The following is a 26,055-nucleotide window of genomic DNA, read 5'->3' as shown; positions in this document are numbered from 1 at the left end:
TGCTATCCATTTTGACCATTATTGCATAGCTTTAGGACTGTTCTTGCATTAGAGTTTAGTTGCATTGCATTTGCATCTTTTCATGCATAAACAGGTGATTTTGGAGCTTAAGGAGCATGGAAGCAATGCTGAGGAGAAGTGAAGCAATCATGAGGAGAAAGCAAGAGAGCTAAGGCTGAAGAACCAAGGTCCGGAGTCCAACTCGACTGCCCACTCGACCAGACACTCGACCGTGTGCTGAGAGGGACTCGACCGAGTGGGAGGAGCACAAGAGGAGCCAACTCGACCGGTCACTCGACCGAGCACCAGGTCGAGTTGGTCGAGCCGCCTGGCTATTTTGTCTTTTAGCGTTTTTAGGGCTTCCACTACATTTTCTATATAAGGGCTTGTACCTGCAGCCACCAAAAGAGTCCAGCTTTTTAGAGAGTCAAAAACCTAGTTTTTACCTTTTTTAGAATTATTCCTTTTGCACTTTTATTTTCTTAGATCTTGTACTTCTTTTAAAAGGAGAAAAAGACTAAATTCTTCAATATTGTTGGTTTCATAACTTTCTTAATATTGAGAATTTGAGTTTGGTTCTTTCTTCAATATTGTAGATCTTTGATTTATCTTTCTAATGATGCAAGTTTCAGTATTTTCTGGGTTTATGATTTTGATGTTCATCATGTATGCTTGTGAGTAGTTGCTTAGGATCTTGAGGATGGGTTAGGCTGGGTTGTGTTTGAGGTTTGTTTGATTTGGTCAAGCTTGATTGTTGTAGATCTCTTCTAGGCTAGATGTTCTTAATGCTGATCCTATATCTGAGAGGGTAGGATCTGATTTCAAGCCTCTTAGCATCACACCAATGTCTAAGGAGCATAGATAAGGCTAGATCTAGAGACTATCATTAGGCTTGCTAAGAGATTAGAAGTCTTGTTTGATTTTTGACATATTGCTTAATGCCTGCTTGTGTAGATTCTTTACTTTGTGAGAACAAGTCTAGAGATGCATGAGTTTGATTGTTTCTTGCCATGAGAGTGGATTAAACATGTCTTAGAAATATATGTCTAGAGATTAGCTCAAGTTGTTTGAGATTTGTTGACCAAGTTAGATGACCTCAATCATAGTCCAGCCCATGAATCCCTCCTCAAGACCTTCCTTGTTTATTGATTTCTTAGCTTAAATCCTGTTGTTTGATCGTTGTTTGATTCGTTTTGGTATTGCTCTGTTTTTCTTGTGTTGCTCTGTTTTGCGTATTTGTCCAGCTCGACCCTGCACTCGATCAGCACTCGATCGAGTGCTTGCTCGAGTTCCAACCCAGAACTTGTGTTTATGATTTATGTTTGTCATGTTTCATCCTAGTTGCATTTCTGTTGCATTCATTTAGTATCATGTTCATTACTTACCTTGCATTAGTTCAATACTTGCATTTCCATAGTTTCTATTTCTGTTTGTCATAATCACTCTGTTCCATTTGCATTTAGCTCCTAGTTCTTGTAGTTTTACTTTCTGCACTTTCCATTTCATCATAGGATTGTTAGTGACAAACATCATTTACATCTGGCTTGACTTAGACTCATATGCACATCTTGATTGTTCACAAACACTCAGATTGGATTGACACCTCTTATACTACAATTGCATAAGGGGAATTGAAACACCCTGACACCCATTCATTCATAAGTCATCATTCCATACATCATTCCATACATCCTTCACCACCACCACAAAAATAGTCAGTTTCATTCCTTGAGGTTGCTGCAGGTAATAATTGGTCTGTTCATCAGATGGATGTACACAACACCTTCTTGTACGGTGATTTGACAGAAGAGGTTTATATGAAACCACCACCGGGTTATGTTGCTGGTCAAAACAAAGTTTGTAGACTCCGAAAATCCTTATACGGACTGAAGCAAGCCCCACGTTGCTGGTTTTGCTCAATCTCTGGCTGATTATTCATTGTTTGGCTTTCATAAGAAGGGAATTCGCATCAACATACTTATTTATGTTGATGATATGATCATCACCAGCAATTCGGATGAAGCTCTTGATCTGTTTAAAGGATATTTGGCCACTTGTTTCAAAATGAAGGACCTTGGTCCTCTAAAATATTTCCTTGGTATCGAAGTTTCACGCAGTTCACGGGGATTTTACCTCAGTCAACGCAAGTATGCGATGGAGATTATTGCTGACACTGGGTTATTGGGTTGTAAACCAGTTTCTTTTCCGCTGGAACAGAATCATCAGTTAGCTTTATCTAAGTCTCCTCTACTTCGTGATCCTGCACCTTATCGCCGTGTGATCGGTCGTTTCATTTATCTTGCTGCAACACGACCTGATTTAGCATTCAGTGTTCATATACTTGCTCAGTTCATGAAAGCTCCCCGTGATGATCATTGGCGTGCTGCTTTACGTATTGTTCACTATTTAAAAGCGACTCCGGGACAAGGTATTTTATTAAAGGCAAAGACGAATTTCCAATTAACAGGTTGGTGTGACTCTGATTACTCTGGTTGCCCTCTCACCCGTCGTTCCGTTTCTGGTTACTTTATTCAGCTTGGTACATCTCCGATCTCCTAGAAAACTAAGAAACAGAACACCGTCAGTTTGTCCTCCGCCGAAGCTGAATACCGTTCAATGGCCTACATCACCAAGGAGCTTAAGTGGCTCAAGCGAGTTCTCACAGATCTTGGTGTCTCTCATCCGCAACCTATGTGTCTCTATTGTGATAGTCAGTCAGCAATACACGGACCAAAATCTAGTATACCCTTGCAATCAAAAGTTTATTCTCATATCCCCCTGCAAAAATAACAAATTATTTTTTTTTTTTTTTAAATCAAAAATGTGGTTAAAGACAAATAAACCTATATCATTTCTGTTATTTACAGATCCAACCACCTTATACCCACCCAAACCCACAAAATTCGGACAATCCAGTTGAAATCGGATCTCTCCTTTAACTACCCAACTTTTCGAATTCCTTCATTCACGACTCCACTCTCCCTCGTTCAATTCCCGTTAATTATTCTTCTCCCTCAAGTGCAACTAAGGATAACTCGATTCTGGGTAAGTTGAAATAGGTTGGGGTTTTTCGAATTTGGGTTATTTGTTTTTCAAAATCGGGTAATATGGGTTTCGATTTTCGATAATTTGGTTTTCAATTTTGGGGTTTTGTCGATTTTTTTCATGTGTTGATTCCTCAGAACGTTGAAAGTCATCAGATTTTGGGGCGTTTGTTTTATGTTCAATTTGGTTTGTGGAAAAGCTTGGAACAAACGTCTGTTTCATCAGATTATGTTCAATTCTGATGAAACAAAGTCCTCAAAACGTTTGTTTCATCAGATTATGTTCAATTTGGTTTGTGGAAGTTGAAGTTGAAATCAGTTGTTGTTTTTTGTGTGCATGTGTGGAAGAATCATAATGGTTCGTACAAAGAACCCAAGCTATGTGGAAAAATCGAATCCCCCAGCAGATCTCGAAGAAGAAGCAACTCGTGGAGATGAATCAGAACGTGATTCCGATAAAACGGACTCAATTGAGAAGTCAAATGATAAGGATTCATCGGTAAGTATCTCTCCCTATATTGGTATAACCGTATAAGAATTCGTTCTAAAAAGTATAACTGTATAACTTGGTATAACTTAGAAAGGGTATAACTTAGAAAAACTTGGTATAACTAGATATGTGTCTTGCAGGAATCTGAGGATGAATCCGATGTAATGCAACCTTTGAGTATGTACTTTGATTACTCCCAGTATACGAAGCCTTTCAAGATGTCTGGAAAGTGTTATATTTCAGAGGCGGTAAACTTATTAGGCGGTCATCTTAAGGAAGAGGAGTTGGATTGGTTCTTAGGGCACCCACAGTTCAAGCATTTCTTCCATATGCCTAAGGATTCGAATCATAAGTTGATGGGTATGTGGATGTTGTTGCTTCGCACAGCGCATTTGGAGAAGAAAAATGAATGCTGGTTCATTGTTAATGGGACTCCCATCCGGTATTCTCTCCGAGAAATGGCAATCATTTCTGGGTTATATTGCCATCAGTATCCAAAATTCAAGGATGGTTTGGGCAGTTTAAATTTTGCTCGGAAGCAATTTAAAGGTGGACAAATAATACAATATGGAGATGTCAAAGCGAAGCTACTTTCGATGAAGAAACTTTCAGAGGATCGTTTGAAGATGGCCGTACTGTATTTTTTATCTAGCGTCATCATAGGGAAGAAAAAGGGTGGAAAGAATGCACCCTCTGTGGAGCCTTTCTTTCTTAGAGCTGTGGATGATCTTGATTTGTGTAGAACATTCCCTTGGGGTCGAATGGCATTTGATGAGAACATGAAAGACATCTTTCATTTGATGGGACACTTTGGTGGAGTTGTGGGTCCACAGTGGGTCTTTCCTAGTTTCATCATTCCTTTGGAGGTAATTACTAGTTTTCAAAATGTACAACTTAGTATAACTGGATCCAACTAAACATTGAATGTTCTTGTGTTGTGTGTAGCTTCTTGCGTTTGAAGCAATTCCTGTGCTAAAGAACACCTTCCGAGAAGACGTTTCTGATTCACATGCACACCGTAACTGTCCTCGGATGTGCAAGATGAAGTTTAAAGCAAGTAAGAAGAAAGGTTTTTCTTTGAAAGAAATATATGACCAACTTGGTACAACTAAGGTTAGTTATTCATATTCATTATTTATGTAAATTACTTATCAGATTCATTATTTATGTAACATTGGTTGATAGGAGATTGATAGTATGTTATGTTTGTTTATTTTGACAGGAGATTGATAGTATGTTAACTCCAACTCCTCGGGAGGCACGCCTTTTAGCCATGATCATAGATGAGGATGGTGGCTGTGATGATGCGGATGATCCAGTTGCTGATGGTTGGAGCAAACGTTTAATTGAAAAGCACAAGTCAATTTGGTTTGAAGAGCTTCACAACCTAGATGTGGCCGCCCGATCATTTGAGGCAAATCCGGTGATTGAGAATGTGGATCCGGATGATGTGGATCCGAATGATGTGGCTAAGGATGATGCGAATTCGGAGAATGATATGGTAGGAGGTAGCTTGATTCAGCTAAGAGCTAGCTTGATTCAGCTAGAAGATCTGGTGAAGAAGGGGTTTAAGGAAATCAACGAAAAATTTGATGACATGGATGCTAGGATCAAATCGGTGGAAACATATGTGAACTGGGAAAGAAATGGAGAAGGAGTTTTTCCAAGCGAGGAATTTGGTGCAAATGAGTGTGACGGAGTTGGTGCAAATGAGGCTATAGAGGAGGAGGATGCCGAGAAGGAGAAGGCCAAGAGGGAGAAGGCCGAGAGGGAGAAGGCCGAGAAGGAGAAGGCCGAGAGGGAGAAGGCCGAGAGGGAGAAGGCCGAGAGGGAGAAGGATCCAATGGAGAAGGATCCAATGGAGAAGGATCCAATGGAGAAGGATCCAGTGGAGAAGGATCTAGTGAGATACGAGAGAAAAAAGAGAACAAGAGAAGGATCCAGTGGAGAACAACTTGGTACAAAGGTGAAGATTATAAGTAAGAAGGGGACGGGACCTTCTGTTGTCGTAAGGAGTCCTATTATAACAAGGCAGAAGCCCTCCAAAAAGTAATGAGCATGTAATCTTGTATGAGTCAGTATGTGAACTCTTTGGTTGTTTTTATGTTTTTTGTTAAGTACTCGGAATGTTTAACTAGGTACAACTCTGTTTTTTTAAGTACAACTCTATGTTTTTAAGTACAACTTGGTTGGAATGTTAAAGGCAGTATGTGAACTCTTTGTGTGTTTAAGCAGACAAAATAACACACAAGAACAAGACAAATTACCGGCAATCGTCAAATGGAACCAGACAAACGATCCTTAGTTATACCATTACAAAGAACAAGTTTTACTTAGTTGTACTATTAGAAAGTACTACGTAGTTGTACCATCTTCCAAGAACAAGTTCTACTTAGTTGTACCATCTTCCGAGACATACCACAAGAAGACATCCAAAAAAAACGAGAAAACAGATCTGCTTAATTTTCTTCATATCTCTGCTCCTATCCATCTTCAGCTGTCTAACTTCTTCTTCGAGGACACCCACTTGAAAATCTAATTGTTGTACTTCATCCACCAATGCCTCATCCACCCATTTAAATACATGTGTGTCGTTGACAAGCTACATATAAGACAGAAATTGGTAAATAAATGTAAGAGATAATCAACGAATATTAGAATATATTTACCTTTCTTTGTGCTGCATACGCACAACGGTAGTAGCGACGACAAGGGTTTGAGATCGAGTGAGAGATTATCTCAACTACTGCCGAACCACAATGACATTTTTTTTGGATGCCTGGAAACCTTACTCGATTAGAGGAATTGCCACATGAGGTCCTCGATGCTCCAGAATCGTAGCTCATTTCAAGATTTGAGATGACCCAGAAATCGCAAACCCTAACTAGGAAAGAGAGGAAGAGAAATGATTTTTTTTGTAGGAACCCAGAAATCGCAAGAGAGGGAGAGAAATGGTTTTTTTTTTTGACCCAGAAATCGCAAAATCGAGCCTAAACCCGCCCTAGCATACTTGGCTTCAATTTTAATTTTTCAAAAATTGAAATTTTGTTTGGGACACATAAAAAACACGTGTAGCCGCCAATTTACACACGTGTAGCCGCCAATTTACACATGTGTAGCCGCCAAAATGCACTAGTTGTTCCAAGTTTTCAGATTGTACCGATCTTGACAAGTTGTACAATTCCGAATTTTTTATTGTTTTTAGTTATACCATGTCAAAACCCAATAATTTTAGTTGCACACATGGTTTACGGTTAATTGAGATACATTTACACATGTTCATGCGATCATATGTTTGAAAAGATAATTTCCTAAACTTTTGTAATTATATGTGGTTTACAACGACAAATGAACCCTTAAAGTATATGGTGTTTCATGGTAAACCTTGAATATGATGAAAATTGTTATGACAATTCTTTCTTTCAATTAGTTATATAATATTTTTGTTGTTAACAAATATCATATTTATTTTTATTTGAAAAATTATAAATAATATATATAATTATTTTTTTCAACTAACCTAAGGAAGATAATCACAATTTAACTGAAATAAGTTTTCCCATAAAGATAAGCAAACATGTCTATCAAGATAACCCAAAAAAACAAACACACACAAATGACAATAGTTGTACCGAGGAAAAAACAAGTTTTACTAAGTTCTCCAAATAAGAAACTAAGTCCGAGAACCCTCACTATCAAACCAGCTCCTACTCGAATTTTTCTTCTTCTTCCTGCGTCCATGTTCTCCGGCTGATGGAATCCTTTTTGTTGGTTTTCTTCCTCTTTTTGTGACATAAAACTTAGGAAGAACAATCTTAGCACGTACATCGTCAGGGACCATCCACATAGACATGATAGGAACTGGATATATCGTCCTCGAATACCCCAATGCCCACTGCTCCATCCAATAGTACTTACTGCACAAGTCATGCAGTTGGATCTCATTACCAGCGTTCCTTGCTGCTTCCATCGCAGCAGCAATTGCATGCACACACGGATATCTGTCAATATCAAATTGTTTACAGTAGCACGTTTTCCTTCTCAGATCAACCACATAACTACTACCATCAACTCCAGTCACGCTGTATTCCAGAAAATAGCTGTTTAGTTCAGTCACTGGTAAGAGCTTTGCTTCAGAACACCTTGTGTGCATCAGTGTCTCAACAAAAGGGACTAGTTTCTGCTCTTTTGGAGTCTCTAAGGATATCTTCCTGTATTTGTTAAACCATTCAGCCACTTTACTAACAATCGCATCAATCATTGGTAATAACGGGTATGCCCTTGCAAATCGAAAGACACCATTGATAGATTCAACCGTATTAGTGGTGTCTATGTTGTATCTAGCTCCTGGAAAATAACATCGAGCCCATTTGTTCTGTCCTACATGATTATCAAGATAAGTACTTGCAGCTGGATACCTTCTGATAAAATCAGCATAGAGTTTCTCAAACTCAGGCTCTGTGTAAGCCTTAGCACATTCCATGAACTTCGTCGCAACTAAATCCCTGTTCACGTTTTTGCAGCTCAATTTAACATTCTGGGACAAATGATAAATACAATACCCATGATGAGATAACGGGTACACCGTATTTATTGACTTGATTAGGCTTTGATTTCTATCAGAACAGAAGACCAGTTCAGGACAATCTGGTACAACTGATTTCAATTTGCTGAAAAACCAGGTCCAACTTGTATCTTTCTCACCATCAACTACACCAAATGCAATCGGATAATGGTGATGATCCGGATCTTGAGCTGTAGCCACGATTAGTACTCCACCATAGACATTTTTAATACTTGTTGCATCAACAATGATCACCTTTCTCATAGCTTTGAAGCCTTCAATGCACGCTCCCAAGGCGAAGAACAAGTACTTAAACCTCTGTGCTTCATCCAATTCAACAAATGAAATTGTACCTGGGTTCATTGTCTGCAGCATGTGCATATAACAATGCACCAACTTAAAACTATCCTCTGGAGTACCGCGAAGATCATATGCAGCTAGTTTTTTTCCTCTATTTGCGGTCGAGTAAGACACTTTAACACCAACTCTTGATTGAACCAAAGGGATGAGATTTTTGGGAGTTGGAGTGTCTATCAAACATGGGTAATCTTCACGCAAAACTGATGCAACTAAATGTGGTGTGCCTCTCCTTTTTCTCCTCATTGTACTTGTATCTGACCTCAAGCACGTATGCGTCTTGTTGTAAGTTCTGACCGAGAAACTGTCTGAATTCCCATTCCTCGCAGCTCGTAAAGACCACTTGCAACCCCTTTTAAATTCACAGCATTTAACCACAAACAACATAGTATCCGACTTCACAATAACAAACTCAAAACAGTTCTTGTGTGCAGCTTTTTCAACTAAATCTTTAACTGCTTGCTTGCTTTCAAATTCTTGACGTAAAGTGAAATCCAAACCATCTTCCCATTCACGATTTACAACTGGTGTGACATCAGAACCTTCAATCATATCACAGTTATCTGCTATTGCTCGTTCTTCAGACTGTTCTTGATAAAGAACCATGTTCCCATCACTATCCTCCATCATCTCAAAACGTTCAAACGGCTCATTAGAATCAACTCCTCATTAAGTGAACAACCTGCAGTCCCTCGACTTTGCTCATCCCCCTGATTTATTTCAACATCATTCACGACTTCCACATGCAAAACTTGGAATTGATCTGGATTCATTTCCAAATAACACATCAGATCATCATCATCATGTATGTGTATCGGTCTCTTAGGATGCACTGATTCGGGAACGTAACTCAATTTCAGCTCAGTCATAGTTTCATCAACCTTCGCCTTTCTGCATATTTTCTGCACCAATGCAGAATAACTGACCTCTTCAATAGATGTCTCCATTCTAAGAGATTGATGAACTTTTTCTCTTGAAATCCATCTTAGTTCATTTTCCCTTGTTGCATAATATCCCCCGTAATCAAAAACGATGATTATCCGACGATTATTATTCATTGTGCCTGAAATAAAATAAAAAACTCACATTGGAACCTCTGTCGTGTAAATAGTATTACCAAGTTGTACCAAAATTGTATCAGTTGTACCCGTTTAAGTTGTACCAAACTATTACCAGTTGTACCCGTATCAGTTATACCTAGTCTACCAGTTGTACTACATCGACTCCACAAAATCACTATTTATTTCGGAATATTTTTACGATTCAGTTCGAATGAAGTGTTACAATCCACTTAGTATGCGACCCATTTCGACACTAATACAAATGAGAATAAATTGAATGAGCATTCAAGGTATATATCCTAATTGCTTTAGGATGAAACTCAAGAACCCTAATTGCATTGGTAAATAAACGTAAGAATATCACCTGAATCTTCTGCTTTGCTTTGTTGTTTGCTTCAATCCCAATATTTTGCTTTCGTTTGGAATCAAATCGATTTCTATGGACTCGAGGGAGAGGAGCAAAAATGGGGGAGCCGGGACGAGGTCGGGAGAGAGAGGGGAGAGAGAGGGGAGAGAGAGGGGAGAGAGAAGGAACCCGATTGGTGGAGAAAAATTGATGGGGTCCACATGTTTTTAGGGGTATATGTTGGTCCATATGTTGGTCAACCTTTGTCAAAGGGTACTTAGAAAACATAAAGGTATATGAGAATAAACTTTTGATTGCAAGGGTATCGTAGAGTTTGGTCCGCAATACACATTGCAACAAACCCAGTCTTCCATGAACGCACCAAACACATCGAGAATGATTGCCATTTTGTTCGTGATGAGATACAGTCCAGCAACCTTGTCTTGTTCCATGTTCAAAGTACCTTACAGCTTCCCGACATCTTCACAAAACCGCTTGGTCAGACTTGTTTTGCAGAGTTTCGGTCCAAGCTGGGCATTCTCGATCTCCATGGTCCAGCTTGAGGGGGGTATTAGGATATTATTCGATAGCACAAATCATATCCCGCACATTCTGTAATTACACTTATTAGTTTCCTTAAGTTTCCCTAACTAGTCTTGTTGACTACGTTTCTGTTTTGTATATATCCTTGTAATGGTTTTCCAAAGAAGATATACAAAGATCAATCATCTTTTTTTTAATTCTCTATTTTGATTACAAACGATCTTGCTGCTCTCTATCCTTCCACTTGTTGAACCTTCTTCACTATCTTGATGCCACTAAATTAGCTAACCTCATTCCACTCGTTGAACTTGGTGCCACTAAGTTAGCCAACCTCATTCCACTAACTAAATCCTCATAAACGAAATTGGTGCCACTAAATTAGACAATTTGTTTAGAAGTCTATATAACACAGTAAGAGAAAAGAAGATGAAAAAAATAGGTGCGCCATTGCAATCTTAAGTAATTGTTCTCGTATATCTTTTTTTTTTAAGTTATTAATCTATGGCAATTTTCTATCACACTTTGATACAGTTGCTTTTTCCTGTTTGTCTTGTAGGTTACACTGTTATCTTGTTCAGCCTCATTGGGTTTCACGTGTAAGTTCATCTTTTGTATTTTTGTGAGATTATTAGTTACCTAATTAATTATCGTAGTATCATACATGACTAAACTTTAAATTTAATTATTTGTTTCATACATAATCTATACGTATTCTCAAATGATACTTGATATTAAAGTTTATAGGTTCTTAGAATATATGTTTACATTTGATAAATGTTATTTTACTAGATGTATAATGGGGTGTCATTTTACTAGAAGCATAATGGGAGATCCGCAACCACAAGGAAAGAAAAAAGGACCATATGAAACGTGGAATGCACGAGAAACAAAAATGTTGATCAGACTCCTCACAGAAGGTATCAAACAAGGTTGGTGTGATACAAGTGGTGGTATAAGCAAGATGACAGTGGAGAAAAAGATTCTGCCTGTTTTGAATTCTGCACTTCAGTGTGAGAAAACTTATAACAACTATCAAAGTAAATGAAAAAATTTGAAAAATCTCTATAATAGCATGCTAGAGCTGATTCGGTTTAGTTCTGGATTTGGGTGGGATCCCGTAACTAAAAAGTTTACAGCTCCTAACCATGTGTGGGATGATTATGATAAGGTAACTGAGTTTTTATATTTTTATAATTGTTTATTTTAATAATTAGTAATATTATAATATATTTTTTATAGGCACATCCATGTAAAAAAAGCATGCGTGATGAAACATTTGAAGACTATGAAGATTTACAGCTAATATTTGATGTTGGATTAGCTACGGGAAAAAATGTTGTTGGCTTAGGAGATGATACTGACGCCCAAATATGCGAATATGGGAAATATCCATGCGAATTATACTCAAGTATCTTTGGAAATATGGGAAATTTAGATGGATCTCAAGCATCAGTGTCGAGAGATTCAAGTATGCCACAAAGCAAAGGGGGCCAGAGAGATAAACAACTTCCTAAAAAAAAGAGCTAAAAGTGGAGATGGTGAAGACTCTGGTAATTCGAATTCAAGCATGGATAGTGTCTGTATGGAAAAGAAGTTCACTGAAATAATTGAGGTAAGCAATCAAGTTGTTAGCTTGATACAACAAAGAGAAGCCACTCAAGAGAAGCTGAGAAGAAAAAGAACAATTTATGGGAAGCTATTTAAGAAATTTCTGATTTGGAGGAAAATGTTCGTTATGATACATTGAATGAAATTCTAAAGTCGAGGATGAAAGAAGTGTTCATCAGCATGTCTATCCAAGAACGTATGTGTTGGATAAGACGCAACGTGTATTGATGTTTTTTGTTTTTTTGTAGTATTTCCTTTTTTCCTAAAAATTGTTTGCTTCATTTGAAATCTACATTTTTTTTTTTTAAATTATTGGGTAATTCTGTTCTCAATGGGCTTGAATCGGTATCATAGATCACTGTAAATCTTTAACTGAGGATCAAGGTGATTTCCAGAACTTTGGTAGCATGCTCATCCGAAAAAAAACAAAAAAGAAAATACAGGTTCCAATGTTAAATGGAGATTCCATTAATCTTATGTGTGGCTCACAGTAAGATTCTCACTTTGGTTATAATTACTGTTTAAAATACTACGAGGACTTAAGAAAAAAAGAGATCTAATAGACTTTCAAATTTTGAGCCACATGTAATTTATTTATAAATAACTCACACCTTCATAATTCAATCTCGATCGTTTGATAACGTAGCTGCCTTTTATACTGTAGTCAAGCTACTTTAATACTATATATTAATGTTAATTTTCATTTTTATCATTATATTATTAAATCGATTTAATTGAACTGGTCAAGTTCTATCTTACTTCAGTTTACCTCAAATCTTTACTATAGATTTTCTCCAACAAATATTCAACATAGATTTATTATATTCTATTTTCTGTTTTGATTACAAAATATATTTTCAGAAGTCTATATTACGTCAAAAAGAAAAAACCAGATCATCTTTATCAGAAGTTTCATCTTCCTTCTCCTCTGAAATTGGCTTCTCATCGACTTTAGTTTTTTCCTTCAACTGTTTCACATGTAAGATCGTTTTCTGAGTTTTTTTGAAACTCTTAATTACTTAAATAAATAAAATATTTCATACATGACTAATAAAAACTATTTGTTTTGTCCCGACCTGTTTTTTTATAAATAATTAATAATAATAATAATAATAATAATAATAATAATAATAATAATAAATAAATAAATAAATAAATACTCTATAGCTGGTGGTTCCATACCCGTTAGCCACCTAACCACAACATACAACAGCGGATAACATAGACCATAACAATAAACCAATCATTATCCAATAATTAAATAACCAATAATCAAAGTATAAAAATTCCAATAACCAAACATTAGGAAACATAAAACCAGCAACCTAGCAATGTTGTACTGACCCAACTCTAGCAATCTAGCAATGCCAGACAACAATCAATCGAGTCTCTAGAACATCCTCCTCTTCATTGCCTTGATTCGACGATCACACTTTGCCTTTACCTGCACCACAAACACAAATTGAGATACATGAGTATTTGATAAACACTCAGTGTGGCAATCCTCCCATCTACTGGACTATACACACAAGCAATTGTGATACCAATGTTCCAAACAATCAACAAACAAAGCATACAAACCAAGAAGGCAAATATCATCTCGCTGGACACTGGATCTTGGTGTTGATCGACACTACCTCACAGTGTCGATCGATGCCGCTTCACTGGTGTCGATCGACACTACCTCTGCAACCACGATCCACACAAAGCCGATAGTCGAATTTCGCTCCCAAACCCCACCAAATTGCCCAATACTAAAAACCCAAGCCATATACATCTCTAGGAACCTGTAGCAATCAATCCCAGCAAGAAAATATACAAAAACAGCAACAAATAAGCAAGAACAAAGAATCACAGGCTTAGATCAGCCATGGTCATGCACTCACCTCTTTGCAGGAAGATTCTGACCAACAACAACGAATCCAACCCTCCTAGCAAGCTCCGAACTCCTTCCTAGCCTTGGAGCTCTCAAGAAACAGCCAAGAATCTCACCAATCTCTCTCAAAAGTTCAAGAACAATGTTTTCTCCCTTTTCTCTCGAAAACAACAAAGCGGCGACCAAATAAACTTCCCAAAACCCTTCTTGTCGTCGAAACCCACTTAAGTAACCCGGTTCAATGGTTTCCCAAACCAAACCGAACCAAATCGATTAATAAATCAATATGGTCGAACTAGGAAACATTGGTGTCGACCAACACCCCCCTTGGTGTCGATCGACACCCACCCCCAAAACGCAGAGTTTGGTTCGCGGATGTTACAATTCTCTCCAACCAACATAGATTCATCCTCGAATCTCGAACAATCATAAGTCAAGGACTCCCGTGCAACCATCTCCACGGCCCGCACTCCTCCTACCGAACTACGAAAGGTTACCTCTAGGCGATATACTCACGTTCCAAGCATTATTTGCTCTCGACTTTTGGACTTTCCTCTACTCACAGGCCTAAACCTTGAGTTTTTATTGGCTCCTCATCAGTCTGAAGCATGCATGCCATGATATTGGCTCCTCCTCGGGTCGAAGCCCGCATGCCATAATATAGGGAATTCCAATAATCGTCTCTCGGGTTGCCACCCTACAGCACGCCCCCGGATCGTCATCCGAAGTTGATATACCAACCATACTCTCAAGCCACAAAGACTTAGAATATGATAGTACTAGGAGAACCGAAGTCCCCCAAGAGTCGTGAGCAAACAATTCTGAACACGTCTAAGTCCTATCCCTAACCAGGTTTCCTTCCCGTGGCTCGCGTAGAACAACACAATACCCTACCAACCACATATCCCTCACTGGAATACCTCATGACCACACAAGGATAATCTCAATGCCACAAGGGCCGCCACATATCTCCTCGATGACAATCCAGATGAACCTTATGCCGATGCCACCAATCCATCCCCAAGATAATGTCATACAACTCCACAGGACTAATAAGCAAATCCGCTGGCCATGACTCTCCTGCGATCTGAATATCAATACCTCTCGCCCGTCCAATCACTCTCAGAAACTTGCCTCCAGCAACTCTGACCACTCCGGCTCGCTCCCCGGGATCTCCTCTGATATCTGCACTCTCTGCACACTCCGGAGTAATGAAGCTATGAGTAGCTCCAGAATCAAACATAACGTGGGACTTAAACCCGCCCACCAACAGGGTCCCTACACAAACCTCATCTGTTGAGAACCTACCATTTTATCACAGACAAAACATAAAATCTAAACTTTCTAAGAATTCACAAAGACAGAGTACCAGAAATTATACATGTGATCGCCCTGGCACTGGTTCCACCAGTCTCTTCAATCGTGTAAACCTGTGGCGCCTGCTCAATTTGTGCCACATGCTGCCCTCCCGGCTGCACCTGCTGCAACGCTGCCACTGCCATTGGCTGCAACTTGGGGCACAAGGGCCTGATGTGCCCTGGCACCCTGCAATGATAGCATACACGAGCCGCTGCCGTCGGAGCACTCCTCTTGGGACAGCTAGAAACCTTGTGATCCATGCTCCCACAACCGAAGTAACCCGCACCAATCGGCTTCTGCATAGCCTCCCACCTCCTCTTGGTTCCCTGCACAGGCTTGCCACCCTTGCTAGAACCTCCATGATATTGAGCCTCCTTAGGCTAAACTGCTGGACTAACCGCCATTGACTGTGCCCGGATGTCCTCTTCGATCTCTGTCGTAGTCTCAACCAGCTCTGCACGTGTAGCATAACTCCGACCTCTACAGTGAACCCTCAAATCATCACGTAGGGCCCTCAAAAACCTTCTGATCTGAGCCTCCTCAGACTCCATAGCCCGACCCACATACCTCAGAAGTCGACTGAACTCCAAGTCAAGCTCCCGCACTGACCGAGTCCCCTAAGCTAGCTGAAGGAAATGCACCTCCAACCAATCTGGTGCCTCTCTATGAAAATACTTGCGGTTGAACTCCAAGACGAAGTCAGCCCAAGATATATCCCTCTACACTCTCCTAGCAGCCACTAAACTCCAACACAACTGAGCATCCCCAATAAGGTTGTGAACCGCTATATCAACCCAATAAGATTACATATGTCATAATCATGTTAAGGATGTCTGCCTTATTTAATCCTTAGAAGTATCTCATTGTACCAAAACTACTTAGAATTATGACCTCATCTCAAATATTCTAAGTTCTCAACTTATTTCTACCTGAATCAAAAGTTCTCATATATTTCTCTATATACCTAGATTTAAACGGTTTACAAACTAAATTCAATAGAAAACCACATAAATCAGGTTTGAAATCAATTTTAAAACGGTTTATCGTTCCAATTTCCCAAATTACAAAATCGCTTCTCAATTCCTCGGTCAAGCATCTCTTGTTTTAGTATCGGAGTCATTGACATTATACAGAAGAGAAAACTCTAGATTTTGACCAAATACATCAACCAACTGATCTTTAAAACTTATAACGCTACTAACTGTAGAATTACTTTTGGAACCTACATCAGTATCTCCATCCTCGATTAATTTAGCGGGCTTTATATACTTTGATTCCATTTCATTGCATCTGATAGCTTCCATTGAAGAACCCACACGAATAAAATATCCAAAATAGATCGACAAAATTATATCAGAAAAAAAAACAAAAATTAAAGCTTTTGATATAAACATGTAAATTTTATCTAGATATAATGTTATTTTCTTAATTAGTTGTTCCTATTATGTTTCAAAAATAATAATTCTTTTGACATAACTTATGTTATTTTGTGAAGTAACCTTAGTGCAGTGGGAGGAGGTAAGTCAATTTGTAGAAGGCACCATCACACCAAAGATCCGTTTCCTACGATTGTAGGAATTTGGCTAATGGGCCGGCCAATTGTGGCCCAATGGTTGACAAAAAAAATCTTATGTTATTTTTTAAGATTTGTTATTCACTATTTCTTGATTAACAATAATACACATATAATATAATTTTTTGATTTAGGAATTTTTTTTTAAGATATAAAGATGTAAATATTATGTAGATTTAATGTAATTATTTTAATTAACTATTTTAAAAAATAATATTTTTTATGTTATTATTTTAGTTAGCTGTTTTGATAAATAATAAATTTTTGACACATATCAACATCACATGAGTGTACTTGACACGTGTCATGATCTTATTAATGACTAATTTTAAAAACCCAATATTATTACATTAAATCTCTTAAAAAAATAAGTCCAACTGTTTAGGCTTAATATTTAAGAACCGGATCTCTTTTTTCTTTATTTAGACCTTCTCCCTCGATAAGCTTTTAGAAGAGTTTTAAAAATTTTGAATCAAAAAAAATAAATCAGAAGTAAAAAAAAAAAACTTAAGGAAGCCCCTTATATAGTATACCCGATTATGTTCTAAGAGACGCTATCTGTCGTAATGCTGTTGGTCGAACTAAATAATAGAAAAGGAAAAAAAAAATCCTCTAAACTCAATTTCTTTTCCTCTCTCTCGCGATTGAATACCCGAAACGACGAATGAATTTGGAATCAGAAGGCAGGGAAAAACTGAAAGAGAATCATCTCGATCCGGTGGCGGTGACGCTGAAGGAGAAGAGTAGAGAGGTTGAGAGGTAAAAGATAAGCTTTGGAGGATTGTTTATCAAACAGGTAAATTCAGATTTCAAATTCCTTTACCAAATTGAAGTTTTTGATTTGATTCATAGCAAAAACACTTTAAATTAAGGTTTTTCCATGCAAGTTCCTCGCTGATTCGATTAAATAGCAGTAGCATCTATATTGAGGGTTCTTGATGTCGTTTGAGTCAATTAGTTTGGGAAAATTGAAATTTTGAATTGATTTCTCAAACTTCTGATATTTCCCAAATGTTTTCGATTCTACTCTCTCGAATTCGTTAATTGACGACAAGTCTGAAGGAAACGGTGATGAAGAAGACAATTTCTCACTTCAAAGAGCTTGGCTTTTGTTACTCGTTTCACTGTTGGGATCTTGAAAAAGTTATGCCCTTTTGTTGTTTGATTAAATGCCCCAATGAGATTATCCTAAATCTGATCTCTGTATCCCAATTAGGTTTCTATGATTATCTTAGAAGGGCTGAGCTAAAGTTTCGATTTTTTAAAACTTGATATATGCATTTCTAAAGTTTGTTTTTTGTATGTTTCTGTAAAATTTTGCTTTGGGTTTTGGTGAATGAAGAGATATATGTTAATGACATGTTGCTCTTAAATGGACAGGACCTGAAGAAAATGGCACTGTTTCCTCTTCACCATGAAGTTCCTTGTAAAGGAGAAGTATTGTTTGATTCAAATGGTTCAAGACGTTTTTCGTCTGGTGGTAGCAGTAATGTTCTTAAACATACAACAATGGCTGATGCAACCAAGCTTGGCAGGGATTGTAGGATGAAGAGTTGTAAAAAACCAATCCCGTATTGCTATTCGCTTAGAGGGAATTATGCTTGGTTAGGGCGTCATCAGAGAACAAGGTTACCAAAAAGAGAATTCAACTGTTAGATTCTTACCAAAAAGAGAATTCAAGGTTACCAAAATGATGATGATCAGTCAGAAGATACATTGAACTTCTATGTTGTGTAAGAACTCTTAATCACTTCTTGTTCCTTTTTGATGCAATGCCACAAGGTTCTTATTGATGCTTAAAAATCTCTTTTATTGTCTCCATTAAAATTGTAGGAGCATATTAGCATTCATAAATGTTGGTGTGTGTCTGTTGGTTCTGAGGTTGAACAAATTCAGAAAGCTATGGGGTCAAACATTGATGTGACATTCGATGGTGCGGGTTTTAACAAAACCATGTCGACAGCATTAGCAGCCACTCAGTGTGGTGGTAAAGTCTGTCTTGTTGGAATGGGTCATGGTATAATGACTGTCCCTCTCACTCCTGCAGCTGCAAGGTAACCTCTTTTGAGTTTTTACAATAACCAATAAAGTAAGAAACTCTGAAAACCATCCCATGATCCACAAGTAAATGTGTTATTTTGAGACAGGGAGGTAGATGTGGTAGGTGTATTCAGGTACAAGAACACATGGCCTTGTGTCTTGAGTTCCTTACAAGTGGTAAGATTGATGTAATGCCACTCATAACCCACAGATTCGGTTTCTCTCAGAAGGAAGTGGAAGATGCCTTTGAAACCAATGCTCGTCGGAGCAATGCCATCAAAGTTATGTTCAATCTCTGAAAACAATCTCCATTTATGAATTCATCATTTTATTACAATTAAATATATTACAATCTCCGTTTGGGGCAAATCATTATTACAATTAATCATTTTCTCCATTTATGAATTGCTCTTCTACTGTGTAAAATGTATTATGTTTGTTTTATGATTTGTATGTTTAAAAATTAATTAAATGCAATATTTTTTTATTTCTATAAAATCTTAAATGTTTAATCTATTTAAACTTTTAAATTTTCAAAAAACAATATTTTCGAAATAAGAGACCCATATTTATATACTACCATTGGAGGATACAATTTTAATTAAAAGACCAAGATTTTTAGAATTTAAAACAGTACACAATTAATTCATAAAGATCATAAGTATTTTATTTAGGGTTTTTTCTGTTCCTCTATTTTTATTTCCCTCGCCTTAACAAATGTTTCGTATTCTACAAATTGGTGTTTATGTCAACGATCGGAGAATCTTCCTTAAATCCGAAAAAAGAGTTTTGGAGATTGTGAAGACGTGGATTATATAAGTCAATTGCCTGATGAATTGCTATTGAAGGTACTATTGTTTCTCCCAACAAAAGTTGCTGTAAGCACAAGTATATTATCCAAGCGATGGGAGTTCCTTTGGATGTGGTTGCCTAAGCTTGAGTACAGTTCTAATGATTAGTCAGAGGATGAATGCGCGACGTTAAAGATACAGTACGTTTCCTCATTCTATGACATAGCAAGGTTACGCGAGTTTATTGATTGTCATCTGCCATTACATAGAGCTCCAGTCATAGAAAGCTTTCGTCTCAAATTGCCCAATCCATCGTATCGACTAGTTAAACCTGCAAATATCACTATGTGGGTTTTAATTGTAGTCTCCCGCTGCGTCCGCGAGTTAAATCTCAACATTTCTTGTACGCGCTATCCTACTGGCTTGCCGAGCAGTTTGTATACAATGGTTTGCGATCTTGAAACTGAAACACATGGTTCACGTGGGTTATGTTCCTCGTACGGCGTCGCTCCCGTCCTTAAAAACTTTGTCCCTTCGACGTGTGTCTTACTCAGGTGACATGTCCCTTCCCAAACTTCTTTCCATTTGCCCAGTTCTCGAGAATCTATATCTGGAACGAGGTGATAATTTTGAGGATGTTAGCACATTTAGAGTAATTGTCCCGTCCATGCTGAGACTAACCCTAAAGATAACAAGACGTTCTGGTTTTGAGGAGCTTGTGATAGACACTCCTTCTTTGAAGTATTTCAAAGTAACGGATTATAAAGAAGATTATGTAACTGATATTGAGGACAATAGCTACTGCTTCGAATTCAAAGATATGCCTAACTTGGAGGACGCGTATATTGATTCGACATACCCCGATATCGAAAAGTTTGTTAGATCAGTCACATTCGTCAAGCGGCTTTCATGATGCATACCAGTCAATGCTGAAGAGGTAATCTGTTTACATCTATCTACCAATCTCATTTTAGAACACTTTTTGAGGTTATCTTGAGGTTGAATCCTTTTTCATCATGTGCAGGCGTTGTATCGTGAAGGTATTGTCTTTAACCAGCTAAAACATCTGAAGCTATGTCCATGCGATCCAAATTGGTCGAAACTACTTGTTCGATTACTTAAAGATTCTCCTAATTTACAAGAGTTAGAGGTCTATATGAATGATGTAAGTTTCTTCCATAGAATCCTTCTGTTTTGGTTTAATTTACCGTAACTTATGTTTAAGCCATGCTCTAATGTTTGATCTCAGGACCATAAAGAGAGTAATCTGGATCCACTGCTTCGCTGGGATAATGAACTGAATTGTGTTCCTGAATGCTTGTTATCGAGTCTTGAAACTTTCAAGTGGACAGGGATACAAGGATCACCAAAAGTGATAGATTTGGCAAAATACATCTTGAGAACTGCTCGTTGCCTAAAGGCTGCGACAATCTGGTTCCGGTCTGCTCTAGAGACTGAAGATGAACGTGAGATGGTGATCCAGGAGCTGTTACTTTCTTTTCGAGGTTCGAAAACAACTCATACTACTTTGTTGTTTTCATTTATATGAACCGTACGTGATGATCACCTCAATGCCGCCAGTGTTGATAGTTTGGAAATTGCTTCCCAATTTTTAGATCTTGGCTTCGACAAAGCGATTGTTATGACTTATAATTATGTGATCAAAGATGTAACTCTTGAAGAACAATCATTATCTTTCAACAGTGCCTAAACTATTATCATTCTCTACTGTTTCATTGTGGTTGCCAACGTATAATACTAACAAAACAAGATTAGTGATAAATAAATTGTGATAATTTCAAAGTGCTAAGCTAATATTTTGCCATCCTAATGTGTACTTAATTTTTCTTTAGATTAAACAAAATATATTAGCAATTTGAAAAACCAAAACTTGGTTTAGAACAAATAAAAAAAAATATTCCGTTTTGGTTTTCTATAAATTTAAACATACGTACGAGACAGTTAAAACTTAAAAACAATAGGAATGAAATGATTTACAAGAGTAAAAGAGATTTAACACCGATAATTTGAGAAAATATGAAGGTTTTTTTGTTGGTCAATATTTAAACAAAAAATTTATGTACGAATTTTATTTTATTTTTTATTTATGACTACTCATGCGCAAATATATATCTCTGATAGCGAAATCCATATTTTCTACTGTAACTCTTTTCTAAAGAGCAGATTCCACTCTAATATTTTCTAAAGAGTTGATTGGACGGTGACTATAATGTCTTGATGACCATTGAGGGCCGGGTGGGAGAAGAAAACACATAATTTTTTATAAATATATATAGTATCACGTCCTATATATATTCAGGTAACTTTAAACCTCAACCTCATAAACAATCAGGACATTATAAAAAAAAAAGTAGGCACTGATAGCAAATTATAACAGCATGGAATTTGTAAATGCGATGGTACTCGAAATTTGGCAATATACCATGAAGGACTACCCAAAGAATCATAACATTTTTGTTTGATAGTGTTAGATTTTGGTTTACATACACTACCCGTATTTAAGTAAGTCAAACTGTTATTGAATGCTTAAATAGAAATTATTTTATTAAACATGACGATGTCGTTTATTGTTCTTCTCGAAATGACGTCGTTTGAAAATATTTAAAAGATATTTAGATACTTCTAGGGTTTGAAGATAAAACATGATACATGTTTTTAGAGAGAGAGAGAAAAGAGGCGATTTTAATGGATAGCAGAGGGTAAACGGCGGCGGAGTTTCTACGAAATTCAAAATTTAGAAGCAAGCGAAATCAAATCTGATTCTAAATCATAAGGCAGTTTGATGCTCCTTTTTGCGTCGAGAACATGAGGTAAGTTGATACAATTATGATTTTTACATAATCGGAGAAATGGGTGACATTAAATTTGTTACATATGGAACATAAATGGCTTTGTTGGATATATGTTTGTTAAAGATTTTACATAAATATGGTATCAAAGTATTGAGTGAACATTTACGATTAAATTTAAGGAATTGACATTCATGAAAATTAAATTAAGAGGACAAGCATGTTTGTCGGCCTAGGCCTTAGATACATCATCCCAACTCCCAACCAATGACATTTTAAGATTTTCTTCGGTTATCTTATGTTCTTCTTTGTTATCTTATGTTCTTCTTTGGTATTGCAATTAAGACAGCGCTTAAGTAATTGACAAGAGAAATAGCAAGAGAATCAACGATGAGAAGAAAAGATAAATGTCAAGATTCTAAAGATAAGGACAAGATTAGTGGGTTGCCTGATGAATTAATCTTGAAGATACTACTGCTTCTCCCAACTAAAACTGCAGTTAGCACGAGTATTTTATCCAAGCGATGGGAGTTTCTTTGGATGTGGTTGCCTAAGCTTGAGTACGATTGCTCCGATTATTCTGCTGCTGAGCAAGAGAGGTTAAAGCGTTTTATAAATCTGAATTTGCCATTTCATAAAGCTCCAGTTATAGAAAGCTTGCGTCTCAAGTTCAATGGGCCAGTACCAACATTTGAGCCTCAAGCTATCGAACTATGGGTTGCATTTGCAGTTTCTCACTGTATCCGTGAGTTAAGTCTTGCCTTCAGAGGAATTCATTCATTTTATTTTATGAGGCAGCCTGCTAGATTGCCTAGTAGTTTGTATATATGCAAATCGCTAGTGATCTTGAACCTGAATGACGATGTTCTCATCGATGTTCCTCGCATGGCATGTCTCCCCTTCTTGAAAACTTTGCTCCTTCGACATGTGACTTACTCAGATGAGAATTCTCTTACTAAACTCCTTTCTTGTTGCCCTGTTCTCGAAGATCTAGTGTTGGAACGAAGTGAATTTGACTATTTTGGAACATGGAAGGTAAATGTCCCGTCCTTACAGAGACTAACTGTTGAGATAATAAGAAATAATGATTTTCGTGAGCTTGTGGTAAGAACTCCTTCTTTGAAGTATTTCAAAGTTACTGAGGATTATAGTGAGAATGGTAGTTTCTCCTTCTCTTCTAACACTATGCCCAAGCTGGAGGAAGTGGAAATTGATTCTGTATACCTTGGTTTTGACAAGTTTGTTACATCAATCACATTTGTTAAGCGGCTTTCATTATGCGTAGGAGCCAATCCCCTTGAGGTAATATATGTTTTCATTTCAATCTCATTTTAGGACACCAAACCAGGTTTTCTTAATGTTGCATGAATCCTTTGCCGTCGTGTGCAGGCGTTATATCGTGAGGGTATTGTCTTCAATCATCTTAAACATCTAAAGTTGTGTCAATGTGATTATGATTGGTCAAAGTTACTTGCCCAGTTACTCAAAGATTCTCCAAATTTACAAGAGCTGGAGGTCTATCTGCATGATGTAAGTTTGTTCGTTTAAAGTCATTTTCTTATGCTTTAATTTATTTCGATTAATATTCTCTTTTTTTTTTTTTAAATTATCTCAGGGTCATGAAGAGGGTTATTTCCATCCACTGCTTCCCTGGGAGGATGAACTAAATTGTGTTCCTAAATGTTTGTTATCGAGTCTTGAAACTTTTAAGTGGACAAGGATGTTTGGGACGGAGAAAGAGAGACATCTGGTGAAATATATCTTGAGAAATGCTTGTTGCTTGAAGACTGGGACAATCTTGTTTTTGGACGCTCCAGAAAGACAAGTTCCAGTTGAGATGATGATCCAGGATTTGTTACTCTCTCCTAGAGGTTCAACAACATGCCAACTCGTACTTAATTGTGAATTTTGATCAGTGGCTGTTTTACTTTCTATGAACTTTGATGATCTTTGATGAACTTTGATGATCGTGATAGTTTTTTAGTTTCTTCCCAATTGTTTACGGAAATTTAGAAAGGCCCTTTTGGTTCCACAAAGATATTGTTATCAGTTATAATTATGTGACCAAAGCAATTGGTCTCTCACTTCTATTTTTATCGAAAGTAAAGGTTGGCAACAGTAGAGTGAAGTTTGTTCCTTTTTTTTTTTGGGTCAACTTGAAATTTGTTCTTCATGCATGGTATTTTAATTAAGTAACCAAAAAAAAAAAATGTGGTCATGCTATTTTTGAGTCTCTTACACGACTTTGATCTAGCTATATAACCCTTATTGATACATGCATTGATATATTTATTTTTAATATTACAAAAAAGTTATTCCCATTGAGGAAATCATGCAAATGTCCGAGCTTCGTAGTTCGGAATCGGTGTTTCTTCCTGGATCTCTCTCTTTTTGGTTTTCACTTCTGCTTCCTTATCTTGTGTGTAGTGTTATAGTGTTTGTTGTTCTCCTTAGCCTTTCTTCATTTCTGCTACTTGTAGTTCTGTCCAAAATTTGCGGAAATTGTATAAAAACTTAATATTGATACGGAAAAAAAAAAAGCATAAGTACCCAAACTCACCACTCTTATCTCCAATGGACCTATATTAATTTGCCTTTGTTTCTGTCCTGACTGCTGGACACATAGTCCAAACAATACGTACATTGTCCAAAGATCAGGTTCGTCTTTGCATGTTATTACGTTAGTCACTACGAGGAAGAATTAAGGATGGATTTCTAAACTTAACAGAACCAAGGTATTTTTAGACCGTAGAAGAACACAAATACGTGAGAGTGAGACTAATTAATGAATATTTTTGGTACTTTAAAAATATATATATTTTTTGGGTACTTTAGATTTACCATACGTTATATTCATACATGAAAATCATTATCACTAGCTAGACAAGAATTACTATTCTCATCATCAATATCAATATTACTCAACATTACTCAAATAATTACCATTCTCTACTTGTTCATCAAAAAAAAAAAAGAAATGTCAAAATCTGAACCAAGTGGACAAATAACTCTCTCTCGAAACATGGTCCGAGAAGAAGCTAAGAGGTTGCTGCAGTCCGTATAGGCTAAGTAGTATCTAAAGTCACCAGGTTCCTATGTTAAATCACAGTTTTTGGACGGTGTATGTTAAATTTGATGATTTTGAAATTGCATAGTTTTTTTTAGTTAGCTCTAAGTTTTGAACAGTGTACGTACCCGTTACCTACTCTAAATTATCTTGGAAATCAGAGAGTTGGGAGTGTTTGATGGGAGAAGAATGAAGATTATAACTCCGTAGCTAGAGAAGACTAAAGAAAAAAAACAACTTTTATTTTGTTTTTGAAGCTTCGACATAGAGAAGAAAGTAACATGAAATATTTAGACCCCAGCCTCATAGACAATCCGGACATTATATATAAAAAATTGGACATTGATAGCAAATTATAACACCATGGAATTTGTAAATGCTATATATTAAGATGGTACTCGAAATTTGGCAATATACCATGAAGGACTACCCAAAGAATCATAACATTTTTGTTTGACAATGTTAGATTTTGGTTTACATGCTTTGACCGTATTTAAATTAGTCAAACTGTTATTAAATTCTTAGA

At 37.1% G+C, this 26,055-nt stretch overlaps 2 protein-coding genes and 2 pseudogenes across 2 annotated transcripts; 3 read left to right on the top strand and 1 right to left on the bottom strand.

Annotated features, from left to right (window-relative positions):
* Positions 1–2,838: 2,838 nt before the first annotated feature.
* Positions 2,839–5,839, top strand: LOC104773254 (uncharacterized protein At3g43530-like). Its single transcript, XM_010497833.2, has 6 exons — positions 2,839–3,045; positions 3,393–3,543; positions 3,675–4,400; positions 4,480–4,647; positions 4,757–5,281; positions 5,738–5,839. The coding sequence occupies exons 2-6, from the start codon at positions 3,400–3,402 to the stop codon at positions 5,837–5,839; spliced, it is 1,665 nt and encodes a 554-aa protein (XP_010496135.2). The 5' UTR covers positions 2,839–3,045; positions 3,393–3,399.
* A 1,368-nt stretch (positions 5,840–7,207) lies between these two features.
* Positions 7,208–9,082, bottom strand: LOC104773253 (protein FAR1-RELATED SEQUENCE 8-like). The gene has a single exon (XM_010497832.1). The coding sequence runs from the start codon at positions 9,080–9,082 to the stop codon at positions 7,208–7,210; it is 1,875 nt and encodes a 624-aa protein (XP_010496134.1).
* A 9,131-nt stretch (positions 9,083–18,213) lies between these two features.
* LOC104773252 lies at positions 18,214–19,348 on the top strand (annotated as a pseudogene).
* Positions 19,349–19,606: 258 nt separating this feature from the next.
* LOC104773251 lies at positions 19,607–24,402 on the top strand (annotated as a pseudogene).
* Positions 24,403–26,055: the final 1,653 nt, after the last annotated feature.

The sequence above is a fragment of the Camelina sativa genome, unplaced genomic scaffold, assembly GCF_000633955.1.
Source record: "Camelina sativa cultivar DH55 unplaced genomic scaffold, Cs unpScaffold00506, whole genome shotgun sequence".
In the NCBI taxonomy this organism is placed as follows: domain Eukaryota; kingdom Viridiplantae; phylum Streptophyta; class Magnoliopsida; order Brassicales; family Brassicaceae; genus Camelina; species Camelina sativa.
Note: the sequence above shows the minus strand (reverse complement) of the source record. Positions and strands in the feature narration are given on the sequence as shown.

Coding starts and splice junctions, on each gene's coding strand:
- LOC104773254 (XM_010497833.2), top strand. CDS start 3,400: ATGGTTCGTACAAAGAACCCAAGCTATGTGGAAAAATCGAATCCCCCA. Junction 3,544..3,674: donor CAAATGATAAGGATTCATCG/GTAAGTATCTCT, acceptor TGTGTCTTGCAG/GAATCTGAGGATGAATCCGA. Junction 5,282..5,737: donor AGGATGCCGAGAAGGAGAAG/GCCAAGAGGGAG, acceptor GGAATGTTAAAG/GCAGTATGTGAACTCTTTGT.
- LOC104773253 (XM_010497832.1), bottom strand. CDS start 9,082: ATGGAGGATAGTGATGGGAACATGGTTCTTTATCAAGAACAGTCTGAA.